The sequence below is a fragment of the Apus apus genome, chromosome 1 (assembly GCF_020740795.1).
Source record: "Apus apus isolate bApuApu2 chromosome 1, bApuApu2.pri.cur, whole genome shotgun sequence".
Lineage (NCBI taxonomy): Eukaryota > Metazoa > Chordata > Aves > Apodiformes > Apodidae > Apus > Apus apus.
Window position 1 is genome coordinate 100,148,194 of NC_067282.1, and position 25,996 is coordinate 100,174,189.

The 25,996-nt window shown below is 41.0% G+C and overlaps 1 protein-coding gene across 1 annotated transcript in view; it reads right to left on the reverse strand.

Moving 5' to 3' along the window:
- Positions 1-8,160: 8,160 nt before the first annotated feature.
- HSF2BP (heat shock transcription factor 2 binding protein) overlaps positions 8,161-25,996 on the reverse strand; it is a 30,876-nt gene continuing 13,040 nt past the window's right edge. The window contains exons 4-7 of the mRNA XM_051628452.1: positions 25,696-25,834; positions 23,461-23,578; positions 17,493-17,596; positions 8,161-8,878 (exon numbers count right to left, since the gene is read on the reverse strand). Of these exons, the coding sequence (XP_051484412.1) occupies positions 8,670-8,878; positions 17,493-17,596; positions 23,461-23,578; positions 25,696-25,834 (570 nt within the window). The 3' untranslated portion in view covers positions 8,161-8,669. The remainder of the gene's footprint in view (positions 8,879-17,492; positions 17,597-23,460; positions 23,579-25,695; positions 25,835-25,996) is intronic.

Consider the following 25,996-nt stretch of genomic DNA (forward strand, 5'->3'; position numbering starts at 1 on the left):
AAAGGACTCATGGGACTATGAAAAGACAGGTCCTCTTAGGAGGTTGCATGGGTCTCACTCATTACCCATGCATGGACTACCAGGTTGGCAGAGAGGCCATGTCACCGCTATACAACCAATTGAGCCAGAAGTCAGCTGGAGGCTGGGAGCAGTAGCCTGGGTACCTGAACACCTCAGGCTCCCTCTTCTTCCCTCCACCACCTATTACTTGGACTGCAGTACTAGTCAAGAGTGTTTGCCAGACACTTTAGATACTTATCCTAAAGACTTTTGCAACCCAAATAAAAGTGGTCAGACTAAGGCAGAAAGGAGGGGAGAGACATTATAAGAGAACCAAAGGAGAAATCTAATCTGAAGACTGAAGTACTTTGGACTGAACCTGCCAACATACACCCTTTGAAATCAGGAACACTCCAAAAGAAGTTCAGCTCCTTGGCAAATTTGGTCCACATGGCTTACCTGGGCACTCAGGAGGCAGTATCTCCTGGCCACCGGTGGAGCACAAGCTGTACAAAACTGTACTCTAGTAGCAGCAGAGCACTTCAATGGAAATGCTCAGTTTGTGTAGTAATGTTTCATATTTTGTGACATTATAGCACTGCCTTAGAAAGATTTTCTGTTTTTTTCCTCTGTGCACTTCTTGTGACAGCCTTACCCATGAGAAGGTTGCCACTGGGCCAGCCCCTGCTGTAGACAGCCTATACTGAAGAAACACTCCACTATAATTAAAAATTAATGGCAAATGCTTTCTCCATCCTGAAAAATGTGTCTCATTCTGGGGCCAAAGGTTTGTGGGATACCATGTCCCTTCCCTTGCAGGCTCAGTACATCACTCACAAACTGCCTCCTCAGTGGCAGGTTCCACACCAGTTTCACTGTGCTCTCATGCTGGGTAATCTGCCCTTGAAGCCTCCCCTCTCCCTAGGCCACTTAGAGCAGCACTATTGTTTTTAGAACCTCAGCTTTTCAGCTGACTTTAAGATCCCCAGAGGCAGCCTTTTTTTTTTTTTTTCTGCCTGTGTTCCAGGCTGCCACTGGTGCTCCTGAAACAACTCCCGCACCTTTTGGTCCCTTGCCATTTTCAGCCAAGAGGGTACCTCCTTTCCCTTGGCTTCCTTACCCGAGACCTGGCTGTTGCTAGATTAGCTGCCTGGGCACTGGAGACACTGGCTATGTCTGACAAGCAATCTCTGAAGGTTTCCGGGGCAGTATTACACACTGTCAGCATTGTTAAAGCTGAATAGCTCAGGCGGATCAGGGCCGCACAGGACATCACTGCCAGAGAGGCTTCCTGAAGGGGCTTCCTTACTGGAAGGAGAGTGACTCACGCCTACTCAGCTGCCCTTGTTTCAGAGAGATTAAGCTTCTGCCTCAGCAGGGTAGTAATGATGCTCATGAAAATCACTCTGCAGGAATAAACAGTTACTGGAATAAAAAGAGGAGAAAGGGTACTTTTGGGAAGAGCAGCAAGGGCGATCTATCAGTAGCTTCTCGCTGCTGAACAATTTCAGAGTGCATGGAGAGCTCTGCGCTTCTTTGTGTCAGGCACAGGCTGAAGCATAATTTCCAAAATGCAGCTGCACCCAGCCAAGCTGGGAAATGCAAAAAACTGTCACAAGAGCATACGGTATGTCTGTATGTGCATGCTGGGGATCTTGCAAGTGCTACAGCATGCCTATGTGAGTGAAGCAGAGGTACCCACCTGCCCATCTGCCCCATGGGTGTTGTGACTACAGGCCTATTATGCACTGCAGATCTCTCAGAGATCCCATTTTCCCAGCACACAGCTCTGCCCTCACACCTCCAGCGCCAGCAAGGTCTGCCAAGGCAAGCAGGGGACCAGCTGGGGGCTGGCTGGAGAGTCTTCACTTGCCAGCACTCAGGTTTTCAGTGTCTCTCTGCCCTTCAGGTTGGCCACCCTGTCCTTCACCCCAGGTTGGTTGCTCACAAGAGGCATCCCGCACAACGCTACCGCCGCTTTCTGGCATGGGCAAAGCCCTGGTGCTCTCAGCCACTCCCTCCCTCCCAAAGTAAGGCAGCTCAAGAAAATCATTCAGGATGGCATGTACCACTACCCTCCACCTAGGTGGAAAAAAACCCCTACTCTGCTGCAAGGGGAAGAGCCCAGAGCACTGCTCAAATCCCAGACATGTCTGCCCCCACCCTGCCCTGCCTGTCACCTCCTCAGAGACTTAGCTCCCTCTTATTGCTGGTGCCCAGCCCACCTTCAAGCTGTGGGGTCCAGCCACAGCTTGGCATGGCAGCAAGGGTGTCTGGCTGCTGACTGTGGGCTTCCCAGCCCTCTGCTGGGCCCAATTATGGCTCATCTTAACCCTCTTTCATGGCCATTCCTGCTGGGAAGGCAAGAGACGTTTGGCTCAGACAAAGCTTCAGACAGCTCACCCACACACAAAGTGGTCCTTTCGTCAGAAGCAGCCCTGGGGTGCCATCATCCATGTTTTTAAAAGCAGCTTTGGAGGCACACAGAGTGATGCCTGGTGGGCCCATGGAGCCAGGCATGCCAGCCCTTCATCGCCACCCCACAGCTCCCTCCCAGCCTGCTGTGGGGCGGGGGCAGCAGCTCAGCTCTGCTCCAAGCCAGCAGGTTGGCCCTGCGGAGATCTCCCTTTCGGCAGAAGCTGCCTTGTATCTACCCATCCACCCAAATTCAGTCTCTTCCCCATTTACTACATCCCGCAAGCCAGGCGAGTGAAACCCCGCTGTCAGCAGGAGTGGCGCTGCCTTGTGGGGCCCCACATCTCCCTGCCCTCAGCAGCCCAGTGCTCTGCTCCCCACTTAGGCCAGCCTGAAGACCTGTCCCCATGTTTTTCCTTCCTTGCCATCACCATAGGGGTCATCTCACAAATATTCCACCTCCAATTAGATGTTCTGGCACACGTCTAGGAGTACTGACACAGATCCAGACTCCATGAGTTTGGAGAACTGCTGTCTTTAGCAGGAAGTCCAGTCTGTCCTTGGCCTTTGAATTCCCACCACCCTCTTCCTCAGGCCAGCAGCTCCCAGAAACACACAGATGAGCAAATGGAAGAAGCCTTCCTGAAGATTTATCCTTGTGCTGCACCACAGCCCCCAACAAGTCCCACAAGAGCTGTAAAAATGCCAGGAACCATCGTAGCAAGTACTCTGACAAAGCTGCAGCACGCTGGCAAGCAGCAAGGGGTGGGTTGCATCGATCAGCTTTCGCACATGCCATGGCTAAGCCAAAGTGCCCTTGAAATTGATTCTGGACACCACAGATCGTGCTCAGGAGGAAGCGGCACAGATCCAAGAACTGGGCTTTTGTTCCTACGTTCTCCATTTTCTGTTTTGTGCTAATACAGGGTGACTCCTGCACTTCATTTGACCCTGACGGTGATACCACTACAGAAGAAAGGAGGCATTTATCTCTGCAGAGAGCTTCAAATAGCTCACTTGCTTTCCTAATGTCCAACCCATCCCCCTGCCTCAGTTCAAAGCAAGACCCAGGTTGCATGAAAGCCAAGTTGAACCTGACCTTCGCCATCCACCTGGCAGAACCACCCAGGCTGCACAACATCTTGCCCTTCCCTAGCCCTTGCCAAGACCCACGCCAGCCTTGGCCTCAGTGATTGCTGCCTCTCATGACTGCAGCCCAAGAGCACAGAAAACGAAAAGCACACACGTTCAGAAAGACTGAGCACCTGGCATCAGAATTGCTTTAATTGCAGTCACACCCACAGTAAAAATTATAGTCCTATAAACTACATGCAGAACTATAATTTGGTCAAAGTCTTTTTAAGATTTCCGACAGAGCAAGTTATAGGTTGTAAAGGTCACTATAAAGAATTGGAGAAGTTAAAATGTGTGACCTCAAGAGTTTTCTGATGACTTCTTTATCAGCTGTACCTTGTAACTCATATAAATGAGAAGCAACTAGCAGTTGTTAAAACTCCTGTATACAAATCAGGAAAATTACCCACAGAACACAGACACCACCAGATGCAAATTAGATGTGAAGGAGAGGGGTAGCTGTACTTTGCCATATCCCTTAACTCATGCTGTGTGTGTAGAGCAAGGGTAACAGCAGAAACAGAGGTTCCTTATTCCCAAGTGAAACTCCTTTCTCCTCACCTCCACCATCCTTGCAGGACTGGAAGCAGTAGAGATGAGTCATACAACATTTACAAGACTTGTAAAATCTTATCAATTCTGAAGTGCAATTTGTGCTAATCAGTACATATCACAAGCGCAGATGTTAACCCAAAGGAGCATCTAAATGACTGGTACAACCAGATTAAATTGAATAATCTGAAAGTTCACTCATGGTCATACAACCAAATTGCTACCCTCTCCCATTCTCCCTCATGCTTACTTCCCTCCCTTGAACACCTGTAACAGGATGATGTGTCTTGAATCTTTGTCATGAGCTCCTGGGAGCAGGCCAGCATCAGCATGCAACCAAAAATCAGCTTCCCTCAGGAACTGGGCAGTTGGTTACCGTTCTCATCCAAGGTATTAGAGTCCCCTTCAGAGATGCCAGGCCATTCATGGTGCCATGCCTGCCACTCAGCATGGGGCTCAGAGCCACTGGGGAAGTTCTGCCTTCAGACTGGGCCTTCCTTTCTATTACTGGGGTTTTCCAGTTTCTTTTCAGCCAGCTCATAGTCCAGGCCAAACATCACCCTAACATACCAAAGAAAGAACTGGTGGGGCAGTACACTACATAGTCAAACCTCTTTTAAGTTACAGGAAATAAGTTTGTGGGGATCTTAATTTATTCTTCCTTTCCATCTAATTGGTCATTGGCACCAAATACGAAAAGCCAGCATTTCCCAGGGGCGCCAGCAAACTGACGTGATTTCAGTGGTTCTGTACACAGTATATAAAACTGAAGGATGTAAAGTTCAGCCTTACTTGTGCAGCTGATACCGTGAAGTAAACAGGCGCTTTCTTCTAAGGATTTTTAAAACAGATTTTTCATCTTTTGAAAGGGCTTACCCTGAGCCAAATTTTGCTTTCAGTTATATAGATACTAATCTGGAGTAATGCTGATAATCTCAAAGCAACACTAAACACACGTTTTCTTTGTCACTTAAACTCTGAGATTGTGCAAAAGAGGAAATGGCAACAACAGAGGAACTCTGAACTTAGAACAGGGCAAGTTAACTAGTGCGTTGACTGTGTGAACTGCCTTTCCTCCTGCAAGCTAGTAACGTGATTAATCAATTACTACACAGAAGAATTCCAAACTTTTCAGCAGGATCCACAAAAAGCAACATTCTAAAGCGGGTGTTTCTGAAGCATACACTGAATTCTTGATTTGAAACCAGTAAAACTTCCTCATGGCCTATAGTTTCAGACTGAAGCAAAACTTCACAGCACAGTAAACCCAGAGATTTTTAATGCAGATGTATAATGCATGCTGCTGCTGCAGCAGCACCTCACAGTGTCATACTGTGTTCTGTCACCTATTGTTCAACTTTCTAAGTAAAGCTTTGACACAATCTAAGTTTTGGAGCAGCACCTGTTATTTAAAGACTTTCTTCTGTTCATAGAGTCAAAATAGATGTGTTTCAGGGGGGGAAGGAGATGCAAAGGAGACCCGCAGTTACTTAACAGCCTAATCTCTGGCACTAGCCACATGACAAATTAAGAGTTTAAATGCTCTTCTCCAAACAGGGATTTCTCAAGATGATCAACAAATGAGATGCTGTTTGTGAACAGCAGAGTAACCTGAAAACTGGCACTGATGCATTAATTCTCCATTGATTTAAGAGTCCAGATCATTAGTTTATGATAGAGGTCTGGGAGAATCCCACCATAACATTTCTGACAGTATGGATGGAGTATAGCAGATACGTGAATGGAAAGCTGCAGGCTTCACTCCCACAGCAAAAAGGTTTAATTAATTGCAACGTAGCCCTAGCCATGTAGTGAAGCAGGAGGAAGAGGTTGGTTCCTGGCTCCATCAAATGGGGAACTGGGGAATAAGGGAACCTGAAAAACAGCAAAAAGATCTAACAGCTCATAATGCAATCTGCAACTAATAAAAGTCCAACTTATTTTATTAAAATATTCAAGTATGAGAAACCTTAATGAATTTTCAAACACTCTGAAATGCTAATGGGTCAGGCTTTTTCCTGGCTTCTGCCTACTTGCCTTACTTCAGCACCATTTGACTTCAGTGACCCTTTTTTTCTCAAGTATTATGAATTTGCTTCCCTGTGACAAGTTCCCTTCAAATGTATTCTTTCTCTTTTCCATAAACCCAAATCAAGAATTAAAACTATAGCATTAATTGCAAATACCTAGGCAAAGTAAATTTAAGGAAAACATAAAAACATTCCCAGAGGCTTGTTTGTCACAGATTCTCACTGATGCTTGTACTATTTTTGCTCTCAGGTATTTTTGAAGATACATTGCATTTCACAGATGGGGTGACTTTTTCTTATTTATCAATCTTGCATGATGAAACAGTGTGGAAAAAAGACTTTCTCAGGGTTGGTGGACTATTGATGGCTTGATTCTGAAGAAACAGTCCTGATGAGCTACACCTAAAAATAAGGTCATCTGGGAGACATTCAAATACTTACAATCAGATCTGAGCAGCTTGCTAAGGAAAAACTGTAGTGCCTGGAATCACCTATTTTAAGATGGCTTTTAAATGCTGACCATGCCAGGCAACACACAATTAAAATTAACAGTCCTGAGCATTTTGTTTCCTGATTTCATATGGAATAAGGTGCAATTGTGTTGCTAGTCCCTCTCGTAACATTCAAATATGTCAGTCAGCTTCCAGCAGGCCTGACAGAGAGACAAGACTTCTCAAAGATAATTAAGCTGCCTCAAGCTCCAGCTAGAGTAACAGCAGAAAAGACCTAAACTAAAACCATCAGAAGGGCAAAGTTGGCAGAGTGGTGTACACCCTGCTTGGCAGCAGCTAACCAGCCCATTGCCACAGCTTACTAACCTGATCACAAGCACCTGAGTCACCCTCAGCTCATGTACTCCATGCTGCCCCTTGGGTGGACTTGGTTTCAGGGCAATGGGCTAGGAAGGACAGGGAAATGTTCAGTATCTCAAAGCCATAGGACATGAGGATTCACTGGCTCTTCTGCTCATAGAACTATTTTTTTCTTTTTTCTGTTATTGAATACAAAAAGTTTGATGAAAGACCTTCACAAGCATCTAGCCATTATGTGGAAAATGTTTCTTAAAGCTGGACACTTTCATGAGTTTATATTCCAGGAAATTACCAATTGTAATTTTGATCCCTTTAGGATTAAACTCTAGGAAGTTTAACTAGGATAGCAAGGTAAGAAAACAAAACCCAAGAAAGTGTATTTTAAAGAAGATTTAAAGTCTTCCAAAAACCTGCACTTGGCAACTTTTGTGTAGTGTTAAATCAGACACAGCAGAACCCCATGCAACCCTGTCGTGTATGTGAGATCTGTATCTTAATCTTCATTGTAGACAGACTCAAATCAGACTGCTACCATATGTAGCATTTGAGACAATTCCTTCAAGGAATTTTAAGCTGGTTTATTATATTTCTAAATCTGAGCATTCATCATTCTGCAAACAGCCTAATGGGAGATGACCTATACCTTAACTTACACATTTTACAACAGTCTTCCTCTAAAACTCTCTGCCAACCACAACTTAAATCTATGAAGTTTACTTTTATGTTTTCTATACATTTGGATTAGAAGACCACACACATTGTATTTTGTTAATATGTTGGTTTCACAGCTGAGGTACCATAACCTTAGTATGGAGTAATTGCTACCATAGAATTGCATTTCTCATTTGCTGCTTCCTTGAACAGCATCATCTAACTGGCCATGTTTCTGTCATCACAGAAATGGATGCTATTTTTTTTCTGAAACAAAATGTAAATTTCACCAATACAAAGCATACCAATGTTTGTATTTACCACTGCTGTACACAGCAGCTCTAAAAACACCAGAGTTGTAAGGGAATGCAATGCTGCTCACAATGGACAAGCAGTTCATTTTAGACTCTCGAGGTACCACATACAACAGTAATTAATTTCCTTTTACCAGGGCTTTTGAAAAACAAATGGCTCAGTTTCTAATACACCTGGCAGCCACAGCCCAGGTCAGCTTGCAGTTTGAATGAATCTGAATGTGAACTTTGAAAGGAAAATTCATCACATGCTGCAGAATTTAAGTGTTCATTTATTAGAACAGAAAAAGAGAGGTGAAAAGTAACAACAGTAACACTGGAACTTGGAGGTATTCTGACACAGAAGAGTTACGAAAAGCAACAAAGTTTTCCTCGCAGTACAATAATTCTTAAGGATGGATCAAAAGGATTATTAACCACTGCAACAAACTACATTTTATCAATGAATGAGATTACTACTTTACTCCCTATATATGGTAACTCGACAACATAACCTGGATCATTTAGGAAACCTATTATCAACAAAATCCTACTCAAGAAATTAAGTCTGCCCCATCTCTACCAGATCACTTAAAACTGTATTGGGCAGCTAAAACCCAACGTGTTTTCCCAATTATTTTTTTAGTTGGGTTACCTAATTTCCAAAAAGGGTTTTGTCAAAGGAATGTAGGCAAAGGCTTTTTCAGTCAGGCCCATCTCTAACAACTCTTGCAGCATAAAAATATAGGAAAGACATAATCAGTTGGTGTCACGGAGCTCTACTATGCTTCATACTCAAGTATTTTAAGATCTTCAAGTAGTTCTTTCGCAAGTGCTTGCAGATCTGCATTGCGGCTCTTTGACAGGGCAAGGATACGCTGAAATGGCAAAGTGTCACGCATCTCCGAGGCTGACTTGGCTAATACTTCTGGCTCCAGAATCACGGACTGAAGGAGCCGCAGAGCATGAAGACAAACTTCTGTATCTGGGTCTAAAAGTGAGGGAGGAAAAAATCCAGTACTTATTAGAAAAAAGTCCAAACATGTAGCAGTGCCATTCTTCATCACCTACCATGCAGACAGGGAGTAACCAAAGCTTCATAACTCACAGCTGTCGTTTTGGTGCTGCCTGGCTGGCTCTAGAAGGAGCCCAAAAGCAACACCTTTGCTCTCCTCAGCAGCTTATGCTCAGCAGTGTTTGGGAGGGAGAGCTAACCAGGAACCTTTCTCTTGTTTTTCAAATGTTGAAAATTATATAAATCAGGGAATTTATCACCTTGAACTTACCCAGTCATTAGCCAAGATGTACAGTTGAATGCAACCTGATTTAAGACCAGAACAAGCCATATCCCATGACTATTCAGACTTATAAAACAAACTGACCAACTAATCAAATCTGCAGTAAGTGACCAGGCTTTTCTTTCATTTTGTTTTATACAAGCCTTCAGATGTCTTCAAAGCTTAATAAAATATTAATCTTTGTAAGACTTTCCAGTAACTATGTATCAACCTTCCAAGTGTTTAATTCAGTCTACATTAAATTGAAATGGGTACTGAATCTAAGCACTGCTGCTGAGGAATGGGTCAGAGAAATGTAGCAAAGACTTTTGACTAACTTAAGCTAGGAAGACATGTAATTCTCTTGTTAAGAACACAGGATGCATTTTTAATTAGTGAAACATTAGGAGCATTATATTGTAATTATTCACAATGGTCCATTTGCATTTAGTTGTTTAGAGCTTTATCAAAAGGAGCTCACAGAAAGCCCCATTTTTGCACTTCTCTATTTTGCTTATTCCAGAGGAAAATGTATCATACTTTTATGGCTGAAGGAGTTATTCGTTCCACATGCCATGCATTTTTAAGTGCTCGTCATTCATAGATCTAGTCTTCAGCAAGGTTTTGACAAAGCACTGTGCAGAACTCTTCAAAAAAATTAATTCAGATCACTTTGAGCACAAAACCACCACAGAGACCAAAATCTCACTAAAGAAGCATATGTGCAGTGCAGCAATAAACCACACTGTATTGAGTCTGAGAGAAGCCTTTGGTGGGCTGAGGCAAGTTCTTTTTTCTTTGCTGGCTTATTGAATACCTTAACACTGGTCACCTGAAAAAGGACTAAGGAGTATTATTAATTAAAGCATAAATGAAAACGTTTAAAGCACCCAGGGGAGAAGGCAGAATGTGATGGACAGTGAAGACTATGGCTTTCAGCATGAAAATTACTGTAATACCCACTAGTACATGGCTGATATGCAATATTAAAGATTATGATACCTGATCTACACCCACAAGCGAGGCACCACCTCTTTCTCCCTCCATTTTCCATCATATATGAGGTATGTAGGTCTCTTCTGCCCTACCTTCTTCTCTGTTTAAAGTGCAAACCTCTAAAAAAAGGAATTCTGTTTCCTCCTGGGAAACTAGCAGAGTGGGCTATAATCAGTGGACAGAGAAATTGTCCAAACCCAAACAATAACATCCATTTTCTGATTTTTTATGCAACAAGAATATTAGCTATCTGGAATACTGGACAACTTCAGACATTCAAATCAGCATTTGAAAAGAACAATTATTAGTGTCACACACCCTTCAGAAGTGGCCATATGGATAGCACAGGCACTCCTATTGCTGCCACCAGGGCTGAAAGCTCTAGGGAGTCTCTTCCGAATCATCATCTCCAGGTACAATCTGCTGAGTGATGAGCAGCCATAACTCATGAAGAAATACTGCAAATCAGCCTCCTAGACAGCACAACTTTATGTCCAGTTCCTTGGGCAGCAACTCTTCAGTGAATCCTTTAGAAAACACTTGGGTGCAAATTTTGGTTTTCAGATTTATTCTGACATAATGCAAATATGACTAGAAGCCCTGAATTCGTACTCCAAATCCTTCTATTTTTGTCTTCATGCCTCTTAGATGAGTTTGGTTTTTTTGTTGATTCTGTGTTTTTTTTTCAGATATAACGTTCAAACTATGCATATACCACCTGCTTCCTTTCTCTGTATTTAGTATCATTCTACATTTATACACTGGAAATAGCAGCAACAAAAAACAGCCCAAATAGGTACAAAGAAAGAAGCTTTTGGGAGTGAAATCCATGTAGTTCATTACAACCTTCCTCCGTGCGACATGATTCTTCCAGGAAATAAAGCCATTAATACTTCTAATGGCTTGCAGTACTGCTGGGAAGCTTCATGTATGTAAGAAGTTATAAATCCCTAGATGAAAAGTGCTTTATTATTAATATTGTTACAGACGTCTATGCTAATATTATCTGCAACTGTTTAAAGGCAATAGAAAGTAAAGAATTGATCAGACAAGAAGTGTTAGCAGGAAAGCTAGCAAAATTAGGATCTGTAGAAGATCAAGAAATTATTTCCAGCTTCATGAACAAGAACATGTTCCAGTATGAGCAAAAAGGTTCTAGGAAGAATCTCCAGCAGCAGCCAGGAAAGCTCAACGGCTTGAGTAACTCAAATGAAGAACAGATTAGGCAGTCGGGCATACAAAGAAGGAAGGAAATGATCCTGCACCAGAAGATGACCTAATATGCATTTAAACTCTGATTGCCATTGTTTTGCATGTATTTTGAGATGCTTTGAGTTACACAAATATATATGCCTTAAAATACACTCCCTTAGGATTACATGTGGTTTTGAGAATACTAATTATTAAAAATAATCATATTTTCTAGGAGGATTTTAAAAAAAATACCCTAGAAGTCTTTCCCTTGTCTCTCCAATATTCTTAGTTTTTTTTTCTAAAAACCCTGTCTAAAAGAATACTCAGAAGAAATATAAGGAATCTTCATTATTCAGCATTATATTTCTTTTAATAGCTTCCAGATTTAGTCATTTCTGCACTAGTTGAGTAACATTTTGTTTGTACAGGATCAAAAAAATCCTTTAGCTGTAATCAAATCAGTGTATCATATCCTCCCAACAACTAGCACACACATCTCTTCCACTAAAATTTCAAAACTACAATCGTTATTTCTAGGGAATGGGGGAAGAAATCAAGCTGCTTGCCTCAGCTGGGGATCACAAGTGTAGCGTAAGCGTAGCACTGTCATAAAATGCTGATGCAATTTTAACAAGGTATTGAAACTGTTGGAGTTTGCTGACGTTCTGCCAGCTGCCAGCACTACCCTTTGATGTCACTGGCTTTCCAGTCACTGACAAATGCTACTGATAACGTGGACAGATTTTAGTCACATCTGTCATTAACACCATGCTCTCAGATGAACTGTTCCCTCCAGCAGGGTTTAAGTAATTGCATTTCATCAATGCTAAACTGCTTATCTACAATTGGCTCTGAGTTGTGTGAACTCAATTTACCCATGCCTAAACCATTCCCTGCCCACCTGAAGGCAAGATTTATTACCAGCAAGCTGTTTACAGCTATGTCTGTGTACAACAGCAGTACTTCAAAAGCTTCCCACCACTGCTGTTAATGTCATTCAACTACTGCCTGACTTCATCTAGCATAAAGAGGTGACCTGCCACTCCCCCTTTCCTTTTTATGAACCTGTCAGACTACCTACATTCACAAGGAGACATACTCATGCCTAACAGAGAAAGCCAGGGCCACAGCTTGTCCCATAGAAGATCTCTTTGCATTGCCAATGCTGGCTGAGCTGAGCCAGTATCATCAGCAGCAGTTTTCCAGACATTTTCATAATTCTGATAGGTCTGAGGAGACAAGAAGTGTAGCAATAAAAACACCATGTGGAGAAGGAGCAGGGAGAACCCTATGGCAGAAAAAAGACTGAGCTTTGCTGTTGCAGTTCCTACAGATGAGAATGCACTTTCTCTCTGCAACGTATTTGCCCCAGCTCCTGTGTAACAGCTCAATTTCGTTTAGCCTCCTCCCTGGTGAGCTGACTCCCCTTGCTCTCAGACATGGAGTTCAGCTAACCAGAATTTCCCACTCCCCTACAGCTTGTCACACTTTTACCAGGAAAATCCTCGAGAGAGACTGCCCAGATTAAAGTGGTAATTTGGTTCCAATTTGCCTGACTGCTACTTAGGGGCTGTGAGAGAAAAGGAGCTTCCACAGATGCCACTCTGCAGCTGGCAGATTTGTGGGTGAGCTGTTAGATATGTTTTCCAGCTCTCACCAATCCAAGCTTGAGCTTCAGAGGATTCCCACAGTAGCTGCTGAATGAGAGGAACAAGAACAACCCAATGTGTTACATTGACAGATGCGTTTACTAGAATTAAGGTTTCTTAGATATATTCACAAAAGGAGAAACATTGTGCTCCTAAGGAGAATGTCAGTTTGCATGAGCCTGCTGTCAGGCAGGGTGAGGATCTAGTCAAGAAACTCCTGCTGAGATGGCAAGGACAGCCACACTGCACCCAGCCAGAGCTCCATCTGGGCAAGTATCGTTTGCAGCAGCTGCTTAGAGGGGAGTATGAAAAAGGGCAAGCATTCAGTAGGACTTCCCCTGGCCACTTTTCCAGCCTCTCAGCTAACTGTGGTTCAGGGACTTTCTGCGTCAGAGCTGACATCTTTGCATTTAAGAAAATGGCTGTGGTCTTAAAGGGCAATCCTCTTTTAAAGAGTAGTTTCATAGTCTGAGGAGAATGAAACTGTTGAGCACTGGAAGGACTAAAAACTGAGGCTTTGATTCATAAACCAAAATTTGTTTTAATACAGACATCAGTTTATAAATAGGAGGTTCTGTTTGTCCAAATGTCTTTTAAATAACATGCTGCCATGCAAATAACCTGAATTTTCAAAAACACACAGCCATGACCAATTCTAAAAGGAAAGCAAGGAATTAGAAACCTTCAAGGTTAGTCATGAAAAGCAAATACTGAACGTTGCAGGAAGCATTAGTGAAATGAGAATATGCATCATACAGGCACCTGTAACAGAACCGTCATTTGCAAAGAATTTGGATAAACAAGGTTAGATTTCCGTGTGGAACTGTGGTGGAGGAAACTGAAGGGCAAGATCTAAAATTAGTCATAGTTCTCTTGTTGTCTTTTGTTAAATGAAGTACCTGGAGCAATTTCCCAATTACAGATAAGAAATGTCACTACCATAGTCCCTCTGAATTCCACACTTTCTCATGTATCCAAGGAGAGCAATTTTTTAAACTGCATTCAAAGAAAATTGGGGGAAAAAAACCCACAACCCACCAAAAACTAATGCCAGAAAACAGCCTAGACCCATTTTCTCCAACACTCATTTGTGGGTAGATGTTCTGTATGCTCAAAAATTAAAAACATAAATCTAGTATTTAATATTAATACCTGAGCTGACTGCCACTTCTTCTTCAAAAGATCCTTGGCAGAGAAAAGTCCCAGTTTATCTCTTTGGGAATTACAGAATTAAAAGTCTTACTGCATCTACAGATGTAATGCACCAGAAAAAAAATATTGACAACTCTCAGGTGAGTTTCTACCCAAAATTATGTAACTTCTTCCTATTGGTGAGGACAGGGCTTCTTTAAATTTCAAAGTTATGCAAACTCCTTGGCGAAGACATGCACAAGGGGACACCAGCTGATGGTGAAAAATAATGCTGCCTCCAAGATGGGAACAGCTGCTCTGCAAACAAATGGTGCTCTACAAGAAAAGAACTCTACTGATCCCACAAGCTGTTCCACCAACAGAAACCTGAGTCATCATTCACGTGTTTTATGCTGGCACCAAGCTGGGAAGGTAAAGGAAGGCACGGCAAATACCTTTGGAAGAATACAATAGCTATGTAAGCTATTAGGGTATCTTCTTCAGCGATCAGTGTAGCTCATTAAAGGATGCCCATCTTTTAGACAGAAAAAGGCTGAAAAAAACCCAGCACACCTCATAAAATGCTAAAACAAGAGAGATCTGCGTTACTTTCAAAAAGTGTGTCAAACATTTGGTTTTCTCCTATTATCACTACAGCCTCCAGCAGAAAGAGCTATTAAGAATTCTTGTTAGCAAGTGGAAGTCATACGAGTTCATCCAAATTTGCCAAAGACAGTAAGTAGGACAAATGAACCCCATTTGCTGTTAATATTCTTAATCCACTAGAAATCTTTATTAGATTTTTCCTCCTTTCTCTTCCAATCCATGTACTCAATGTCAAGGCATATATCTGTCTCTTCAAAAAGCCTGCTAGACAACCCTCTTTGCTTCAGATACAACAAAGCGAAATAAAGAAAATCAGGTTTATTATTTTCTCTCTTCACTTAATGGGAAGGATATTCTTCTTTAGGGGACAAGAAAACTGAGCAGAGGCTGAGAATTCAGAGATGGAATTGGAGAGATTTATCAGCAGCCTACAAGCCAGTGAAGAAAAATGACCTTGATGTCACAGACACTTGTAGATTGACAATGGAAAAGCAAACAGGATGATTCTCTGAAAATAAAAAAAGTCAGAGGATAATTTCTGGGGCCCTTCTTAGTGGGAATGATGATAAAAGCTTACAGAACTGTGGAAAGCTGAATCATCTCCTAAGCCTTAATAAAAACACTCTTTGAAGAAGCTTCCTGCAGGAAGGCAGCATATGCAGGATACCCTGCCAGCAGAATGTAGTGCTCTACTCTCTTGTATGGAAAAAACTATTAAGACTTTATGCTGTAGCAGCTCCAGGTGCTTATAAGCTGAATCATGACTAGCAGAAGCTGAAGATTCTGGCCCCAGAAACAGAAGAGGAGCAAGTGTGGGAGAAAGCTACCAAGTTTTGCAAGCTGAAACATTTAAAAACAGATTAAATGTAGAGAAAACTCTAGAGATCTCATGCAAAATTATGGGAACAGGATTGGTTCTTGGATCTGACCTCTCATCTGATATACAAACCAGTCAGCCCTCTCCCTTGACAGTAAACAGACTTCCACCAAAGTCAGAAATCTGAACCAGCAGATGTGGTTTATCTGAGAATCTTCTTCCTTTGCCGTAACGGGAGAACTTGATTATCAAAAAGTGAAGGAATTACCCATGCCTGTCCTTCCTTCTACAATCCAGCCATACAAAATTAACACTTCCAAAATGGAGAGTAGCCTTTCCGTTTCTTATTCCCACTAGCAGATGCAAATTAATTATAACTGTGCCCCATTTCATCCTCTTACATGACCTAGGAGCCTTCTTCAGACAACAGACTGCATAAAATGATTAGCTTCTTTGTTTTATCACATTAAGAAGGACACATTTGAGAACTCAGGGGTTTTGAGAGTGGTTTGGGTTTGGTTTTGTTTTCTAAAACAAAAGTTTATGTATATATTAACCAAACATAAAGGAAAGGAAAATCTGGACTAATGTTAAATTTCCAAGCATAGTAGAACAAAGGATCATGCATTCATGTTAGTTCTCTGAGAATGCAATTTTTCTCACCTATATTTAAAAAAAAACTATGAAACTGGTGTTTTTCAACAGTCTCACAAGGATTGCTTTATTTTCTAAAAATCTCAGAAAAAAGAGCCATTGGCATTGCAAAGCAGAAAAATCTTGGTGAGAAGCACAAGTACCTACACTTTCTGTAAAATAGTTGAGGGAGCTGTGAGCAGTATAAGTAGCTTCCAGTTTACCAGTCCAAATCAAAGCATTTCCAAAATTTCAATATCAAATTAATTCCTTGAAAAAGCAGATGTAACCTCTCTCACTTCAGCTGCTGTCAAGTATTTACGAGCTGTATTTTAGCAGGGTTTTGCATAGCAGCACAGAGTGCTGGGATGGGTAACCTCCCCAGTCCTGCACACCAAAATCTCTCATGGACAAGCCACAAAAACTGGAGAAAGCCAAGAGAGATCAACTCTATGAGCAGCTCCTAGGCAGGATAGCGTCATGGCTCTGTCCTTACTGCTGTCCCCATTGTCCCTTACAAACTGTGCACACAGCTGCCAGCCAAGTCCAACGCACGCTGGCAACGTCAATCTCTGCTGGCTCCCACGCAGGGATTTGAAGCCTCTGAAAGAGCAGAGCCTTGATGTCACTCATCTACCCAACAGTGGCAACAGAAGTCACTGACGTCCTTGCAGCCCTGCACTGGCCAAAGGCAAAGCTGGGAATAGTGCTCAAGCCCTGCAAGCACAAATCCTATTAGAGCACAAGGCCTCTCTTCAGCTGTGAGAGGGGTGACTTTTGTAACAGGTGAGTGTAGTTACAGAGGTTGGCTTCCATCCCCAAAATGTGCTCCAACAGTTACATTTTCTTTTGTTAAATGGTAGTCATCTCACATATAGTTTCCTTTCAGTTTTTATTTTAAAATTGGTAGATGAGGACCCAGGTGGCTTTTTAATCCACTTGATTAAATTTCTCCATTCCCTATTTTTAATACTACTTCTTAATACTACTACTACTACTATTAAATCCATAAACTTTATATTAGTGGAATATAACATACAGTGCCAAAAATGTTGTGGGAAATGCACATCTCCCTCTAGCTATTTGCCCTTTTTGTTTACTTTTAATCTGACAAAAGCCATACATAATAATTGTTCTTGGCAGTGCTGGGTTAATGGCTGGACTTAATCATCTTAAAGCTCTTTTCCAACCAAAATGATTCTGTGATAATCAGGTTACAGACTCAAATTTCTCTTCTGTTACTTGCAACACTTTTTGCCAATCTACAACCCCCAAAGTTACAAAGTTTTTAGAGCAACTTACCATTCAATAGCCACCAAAGCAAAGGAATAAAACCCGGACTTTCACTGATGTACTTCAAGCCTTTCAAGTTGATACTCACATTGTAAAGTGACATTAGCATTAGCCTAGAATTGAAGGAAAAAAAATATGTGATGTCCTTTGATTTCTTTACATGTTTTGGCATCTTTTGCTATTTATGCCAACCATGTACTGATGCAGAAATCTATTCTGTAATTTCTACTTTGATAAAAGTGTCTCAAATTATACATAAGCCACGTTGTGCATAACCCTGTTTCTACCATTAAATCACATATTTCAAACACATGGAAAAATATCCCAAGCAAAAGTAAGAGAGTCTCATCAATCTCCATGGGATTAACTATGTGAAATGGGCTAAACCAGGACTTGGCTTTACGTGACCATACAACCTATCCAATAGAGTTTGTAGTGATGATCTTCACTGGGCAGATGATCACCTCACATAAGCTGTTTGCCCTTACAAATACAAGGGCCACTAGGAAACACAGAAAGCAAGAGTGAATACTGAGTACTAGAAATAACGTCAGTCTCTGCTTCATTGGTTGTGCAACACTAGGCTTTCTGAATGCTGACCCTCCAGTCAGCTGAAACACAGACACATTGCTAATGCTGTCCTCTTTCAAGCACCCTCCTCTTCCCCATGCAAACAGGAGCAGATGCAATACACAGCCAATGCACAGCAAACTCCAATGAAGTCTCTCTCTGCTGGCAGGAGAAGTTACTACACCTACAGAAGCATTTGGAAGAAGGGGATGGCCTCAAGGAGGGAAAAGTGAAGTATTAGTAGATGCAGCTCAGCTTAGCACGCACTCTTCTCAGCTAGACTCATCCCTTCTGCTGCAGGTGCAAGGCAGAGAACCAGCTTGATCTGCCTGCTCTCCAGCCCCTTGCAGTCAGAAAGGCCCGCACCATCAAGTGAAATCCCGCTGTGAAAAAAGTGACTGCTTGTCTCTTAAAATGTCATCATGGACTTTCCTATTTACCCTACCTTCACAAATACAGATTAATGATGTCCAATGTACAAGTGGAATTATTTTTTTCAAGACAGTAACATTGGAATTCAATTTGGCTGTAAACTGTGCTCTTAAGATGTATCAACACCAGGGTAACAAGGGCCAAATGGTCCCCTCACCTGCACCTCTTCAAAACTATTTCCAAATAACATTTGGGCCCACTCAAGGCCATAATTTTTATGAATTTTTCCCCAGAAGGTGATTTCTTTTGGTCTTTTATTATGAGAACTGACGTTGAAGGAGGAGAGAACCCATAACCTGTCTTCCAGGTAATAGAAAAGGTCTATGGTTTGACAGATATAAAACATTTTCTTAACTGAGCATTAAAAAAACCTAAGACAGCAATTCTGACAAACCAGAAACAAGATCGTGCCTTGCACATTAGCATGTAAATGACAAAATAAAAAAATAAAAGACCACAAAAGTACAAATGTTGTTACATTATCTTCCACATTTCTGATACAGGTTTTTAAGGGTTTGGTGGAGAAAATTCTTTTTCAGCTAAATGAAGTCTTAGTGGGCTTAACAAAAATTATTTCCATTTTCCTCTAACTTCCAATAGGAATATGACCTAATACTCAAAAGCAGAAAGCATCCAGAAAAAAAAAACAAAACCCGCTGACATTAACAAGACAAATTAATGCTCTGCCTCTTTCAAATAAATCAGATCACTGTAGTACCATGAACTTTGAGCCAAAAGGCCCCTGATGAGCCTGGAAAAAGAGCTGCTCTCTGGAGTCAAAAGTTGTCTTACAAATTCTTTCATCCTTCTAGCAATGTTCTCCTGTTCTGCCTTTTATGCAGATCATCTCTACAGATGTGGAGTAGCTGAGGGGAGAAGGCATTAGTGCACTTTATGATGTGCTATGATGGATGTTATTGCTTTTTTATTTATTTTCAAAGATGGCAACACACAAGTCAATTTTCTGGACAATGGGAAGATTAATGACCAGGGCTCTCCTAACATTTATGGAACATGTCATCATAACCACTCACAGCAGGGTGCTAAGTTGCATACAATGCAAATACAGAGAAACAGGAATTGGGTGGAACGTTCTGAGGCCATCTTGATGGCTGCTACCTCACATGCCTGAGAAAAACCTGCTCATCACTGCACTGCCACCTCTTCCAAACAGGAGAGAAATAATGTTATTCCAAACGGACTTCACACCTCACATCCTATTCTCAAACGAGTTTTCATGGCTGAAGTTACTATGCCACCATTAGACCTTCAGACAGTCTCCATGCACACCTTCAGAAAGCAGGAACAGGAAATAATACAACTCAGTTCAGCCTGCAATGAGGCACAACTTTTATTATGTGCTGCACCTTTGTGAGTTTGATCACCTAGGCTCTTAAGCAGCTGGAAGAAGAAATAGATTATTAAATGCTCTGTATCAGTGGCCAACAATAAGCAGAGAGGGGTGCTGTGGAACTGAATGTGCAGCTTGCAAAGCCCATACACTCCTTATTATACAGGCTCTGCTGCTCTTACTTGCGTTCCAGAATCCAAACCCTGACAAAGGAGCACAGCCAAAATTACCTACAATCAGAATGAAAGTGAGCAATAAAACAGTATCTTATAATAGAAAGTGTTAGCATTTCTTGACAACGCCATTCATCCTTAATCTGTTTGACATTTGCAGTTAGAAATAAAGTGACGTAAAAAGATACTGCTATGTTTGTATTTTTATTTTACTTGTTTGCTTTGTGCAGACAACAGGGACTGGTGGTGGTGATCCAGGGAAGTGCTGTGGTTTTGGAGTGTCAGAAGATGACACAACTCACCCCACAAGCCATTGTAGTAGCATATCATTCCCCTGAGCCTAACAGAAGCATTTCCAGGCCTTTTTATACCACCTTTACTGCTAGAACTTGCACATTCCAAATAAGTATTTTTGGTGAAAATTATTGCAGAAGTGCTTATTGAAGCAAACCCAACACACACAATTACTGGATAAACAATATTTTCTGTTTGGTTTCTTGTTTTTTTTTAATTGGAGGGCTTTTTAGTTTTGCACTTCACAGTCTTCCTATTAGGTAAGACAAATTTAATTAATATATTGTACTGCTATATCTGTCAAAGCTTTCTTTAAAATCTAGAACTAAAAGCACAACTAAAGCTCCTTCTCATCTGCTTAATGCATGAGAAAAGTACCTAAAATGCACTAAAAAAGTACATATTTTTACTGGCTACATTGAATGGCTACATAAACGAAGTTAAATACTCCTAACAAGTTAACTAAAGCTATGAACAATTGTGTAAATGCTAACTGATTGCCTAACAATTACAAATGTTGAACCAATACTAGACCAATGAGAAGAAAACCTAGTCTTTCACACCACTGCTATTTCAGAAAGGCAAAGAAACTCATGACGTTTCAATGCCAGCACTCCTGTAGATGCCTTGGGTATCCTCTCTTAATCATCTCTGATACTGCTGTGTGTAGAATGAGACTCAAAGTTTCCCCTGATTTGTGACACAGTAAAGAAAAATATTTTTGAAAATGCATAAAAGCATTGTAAAACCTCAAAACTGAGCAAAGGACAAACACATTCTTGAAAATAATACACCAAGTGCTTCCTTTCACAGATTTAAGTTGATGACGTTGTTCCATGTAATACTAGGGTGATGTTTTGAGAAAAATATATTACATTTCCAAAATAAAGATATTTTCATCCATGAGGTATAGTCTTAAAAATGCGTCTGTATGTATGCATATATGTATGTATATGTGTCTAAACATTACTTAGGATGACTCCAGAGTAATCTACACATAACTTTGAAATTTTCTGTTAACTATCCAATCATCTTTTATTTTGAACTGCCTTATGTTCCTTACAGTAGGAAGGAAAGGGACTTCTTGTGACTCACTTTCTTATGAAAATGATTATTTAGGATAAACAAGCAGCTAAAAAACCTTACATGCAGAGAACAGTTTAAAAACAAACCAACCAACCCCCAAAACCCTTCTTTGGTAGTCTGGGAGAGTTGAAAGTCCCCCAAAAAGTCAGGAAAGAGAGATCTAGTGTTAGCTGAACAATGACAAGACATATAGGGAGCTTGTAGATAAAAAGGCAACCTGACCATGGACAAGGAAGACAAACACAAGGGAAATATTTTGCACTAAAACAGTTGAGGAAACTGGAATCCCTTGTTCCATGACAAGGCCAGGAAGAAATCTCCTTTCTGGCATTTACTCTTATGTCATAATACAGCTTTTTTTTTTTTTTTAATCAAATGGCAAGTTCAAAGTAAGAAAAAATATTGCTTGTTCTGTGGAACATCAGAGAACTCTATCACTGAATGAAATTCAAGCTATTGTAACATATGCTTAACATTTCTCATTTATCAAATACGTTGTGCAACCTCTTTTTTAAGCTTCACTCAATTTGTAAGCTTAAAAGGCTGGCCCCTGTTGAATCCCTAGCCACTTCATGGGATTGTTTTAGCTGTATTTTATCAGTGCTGCTGTATGGTAGCAAAGTTTATATGATCATGTGTAATTCTTCTGCAAAGCAGGCAGATTTTGAAATGTAATTAAAAAACACTCAAAACATCAATTCAAAAGGAAAGCCCTCAAATCCAATTACTTTGTCCAATTACATTAATACAATCGGAGATTATAAAAATTAATTTATCTGGACTCACAGACACACATTAACTTGAAATTCAGAGTGTGTGTTTGTGTTCATGTTTGTGTGTGTGTGTGTTTAGGAACACTCTCCTCTCCTCTCAAACCTAAGTCCTCTCCTGCTACTTTTTTTTTCTGTACAGATTCTGAAGTAGTATAGGCCCTCTTTTTATGTGTTGTTTTTTTTTGTGTTGCTGGCAAGCACTTCAGAGGGCAACTCTTTCTCCCTAACATGGGCTGAGGGAGTGATTATCTGACAGCACCATCTCCTTCCACTGACTGTGGGAAGAAGCCCAGACAGTTAGCAGATACTTCAAATCAAGCTTTCTGATAGCTGAGGTTAGGCAAGATAAAACCTGTCTGAAGTTAAGACTGATTTCACGCCTATCAGGTACAAGTTGCCTAAATGTGTGCATGGGTGCAGTCATGCTGCTGTGGCTGACAGGGCTGCTGTTTGTCAGCTGAGCTGTTGACAGTTGGCTTGGGTATGAATTCTTAGTGGATGCCTCCCTCCACCCCCTACCCCTCCACCCCCTCCCACTTCCCAGTTTATGAAATAAAGTCACATTGGCTTAAGTCATCTTCACAAACAAATCAACCAGGTGTACGGGGCAAGTACGCACATCTTAGCAGATGAGCAAGTGCTTGTTAAGCCATGGTAATTTGCTCACTTAAGGCCATACAACCTCAGCTTGTAACAGTTCTGAGAAAAAGGCAAAGGGAATAGTTTATTTTATCTCTCCACTGGCTGGAAAGCACAACTTTCCCAGCATCTGAACTGTGAACGTGGCCTTTTCTTTACAATGCTGTATCACAAGTCCCTTTATAGGCTGCACCTTTTACAAATGTAAATGCGTGGTGCTTCTGGTGACCAAGTAGCAGATACATAACACACTTTTTACACTAAGCACATGTAGTATTTTACAGACAGTCTTCATATTGCAAGGGAATAAATATGATTCCACATATCCCACGTTCTCTCTGCTTTAAAACTGGACCTCATACCTTCCTTATCTGACCCTAAACTCATGACCCTCTGCTAAGATAAAGTGCATCCATGCTCATGTCTACAATATTATGGTGCTTAAGAGACTTCTGAAGAGACACAAAACCTGGATGAAGCTAACCTTGTAGCCAAGCTTAGTATATCCGCAAGGAATGCTACTGTGGAAAAGTTTCCAAAAATTGTTTCCTCTCCAGGAAAGGAAATAATGGGAGAGTGGGAAAACGGCTGTCATTACTGTGACCTCCACTGCAAGATAATGCATTTCATTTGAAAGGAAAAGACAAAAGTCATCTTACACTTTAAATTTGGTACAGAGTCCTGGCTTCATGTGTCCCAGGAGGTGCATCATTGTGTCCAGTAATTCACGATTTGAACTAACTAAGAACTCACGGCCACATGCCAGCGCAGCCACATCTGTGAGAGAACAAAAAATACCACCATAAAAATCATGTTTCAAACAGAAGTTTATGCTTATTATTGTGACCACTAAAACAATAGGTCAGTTGTGAAGAATGAAGTATGGCATCTGTACAAACTTGAAGCTGTGTTCATCTACATAGCAAATAATGAGGCAGAAAATGACACTGGTCAAACTCCTTCATAATTCTACTTTGGTAATTAAAATATTGATTCAGGTTGGCCAGTATCCTAATGGCAACACAGTGAATTACAAAACAAAAGGTTGGATTCATCTGCAAATACTGTGAGACTGAAACAAACTTGACCATTATAGGTCCCACCTGAAAGAAACAAGACTGCATATTTTTTTATAATTGCTCAATCCAATATTCCTGGCATGTTACACAACCAAAACACTCATGGTCATCTACTCAAAAGCTCTTTTCCTACCTCTCTGCAAGTACTGCATCATTTATGCACAAACCAAAAGGCAAGAACATTTCCACAGGCTACCACTCCAAAGCAGACTTTTTCTTACACTTGTCCCTTACTTTGCTTATGTGCAAGAGGTATCTTCCAGCAACCCAAGCTTCTTTGTACTGTGCAACTGGCTAAGCCTTCTCCAAACGAGTGAAGTGCAGTGTACACAACTAGTGCCAGAACATGGTTCCCCAGACTCCCATTCAGCACAAGTTTGGGGATTTGCCACATGACACAGTTCTTCCATGCAGCCAGTTTTTCTCTCCCCTATGCACCATGATGCCTTTTTCATCTCAGAAGGAGCAGTGGCACTAGGGACATGGCACATAATTAAAGACTGTAACAACACTGTTGTAACATGTGGGGCTGTGCTAAGACTGCACTGAAAACTTCTGATGTTTTCTAACTTCTGGATACTTGGCAATTCATTACCTCCTCAGTATTATTTTAATATAGCTTTCTAGTGTGATACTACTTTATAGCTTAGCTAGGGGAATTAAACTGGCACCTTGTAAATCATTCATCTGACTGCAACCTTTTTAACATTTGAGTTCCAGCAACCCCTTTCTCAAATTACAGAGACAAAGACAGAAATTTTGAGAACATCAAATTTGCCAGCAAAATTTATATCAGCTTCAGTGAAGCAAGATTTCATTCCATCATCCTGATTCCTCTTCAGGCAGAATCCCAACACACCCTCCCTCCCACCCCAAGCCTTAAAACATCTCCTTTGTTCCAACTTGACTTTTGCTTTGCTTGTTTGTTTTTTTGTTTGGCTGTTGTTGTTTTCAGTAAAGCAACTGGAGAGAAATTAATCCCACCTTGGTACAGTGGCATAATGCATCACATACTGGTTTTATTACAAAATCTTAAATGGCACCACAACACCTAAAATACCACATTCAAAAAAGCTGGTCAATGCAAGATTCACTTACTTGTATAAATACCCACTATTTCATCTATCTTCCATTATGTCATTAATAGTGTCATCTTAACTGTTGCTTGGTTTCACAAAACTGCAGACGACACATAGACCCCATTTCTCATAGTCTTTAAAGCCAAAGGCAGTCGTACTAATATAGATCTCTGTGTCCCTACTTATTTCTTGACCCTAAAAAGAAATGTTTAGTATGGAAGTCAGGCTTATTAACTTTTACTTCTCTTGGCACTGTGGACTGAGGACAGTGAAAGTGGGTCCATCTGACAGCAATAAAATTGTTAAGCAGTTTCAAAATGCTGAGGACATACCTTAAGATAGGGCTGATCTACTAGCATCATCTGCAATTCATACATCTTGAAGATGTTAGCATTCCTGATGATTCAGAAAGTAAATTGCTTGACATTTACAAACTAAGGCAAGCATACATGACTAGTAAAATGGCACTTGTTTTACACCAGATTGAAGGGATGTGTTAGGGAATTTCAGAATTGAATGGCTCCTACCCCTCTAATCCTTAACTGTGTCACAGGCAGTACAATCCCTCACAGAAGTGTCGATGACAAAATCTACTAGGAACTTTAAAAGTCACCCATGATATCAACATTGACTAAATACCAGCCTTTGAAAAGCTGTATTTATGGCAGCACATGTAAGTCAATACAAAAATTCACAGTACCCACGTAATGCTCTTTGAGAGATAATATTAACTTACTTGTTACAATCCCTGCCAAAGCTAATACAAACTGATTTTCATCAGAATCCAAATCCTGCTGTTTCATGTCTTCACTTAAAGACTTCACAAAGCTCTCCATGGTCTGTGCAGTGATTGTGAAAAACTTTACTGCTTTAGTCTGCAATCATGAAGGAAGAAAACCAATTATACACAGTACACCAACTACAATTATTAGATGCTACAGTAAAACTGGACAATATGCAAAATTTCTAAAGCATCCAGTGACTAAATAAGAACAGAAATTAGTAGATATGCACTAAGTGACATGTCTGGTCACCTA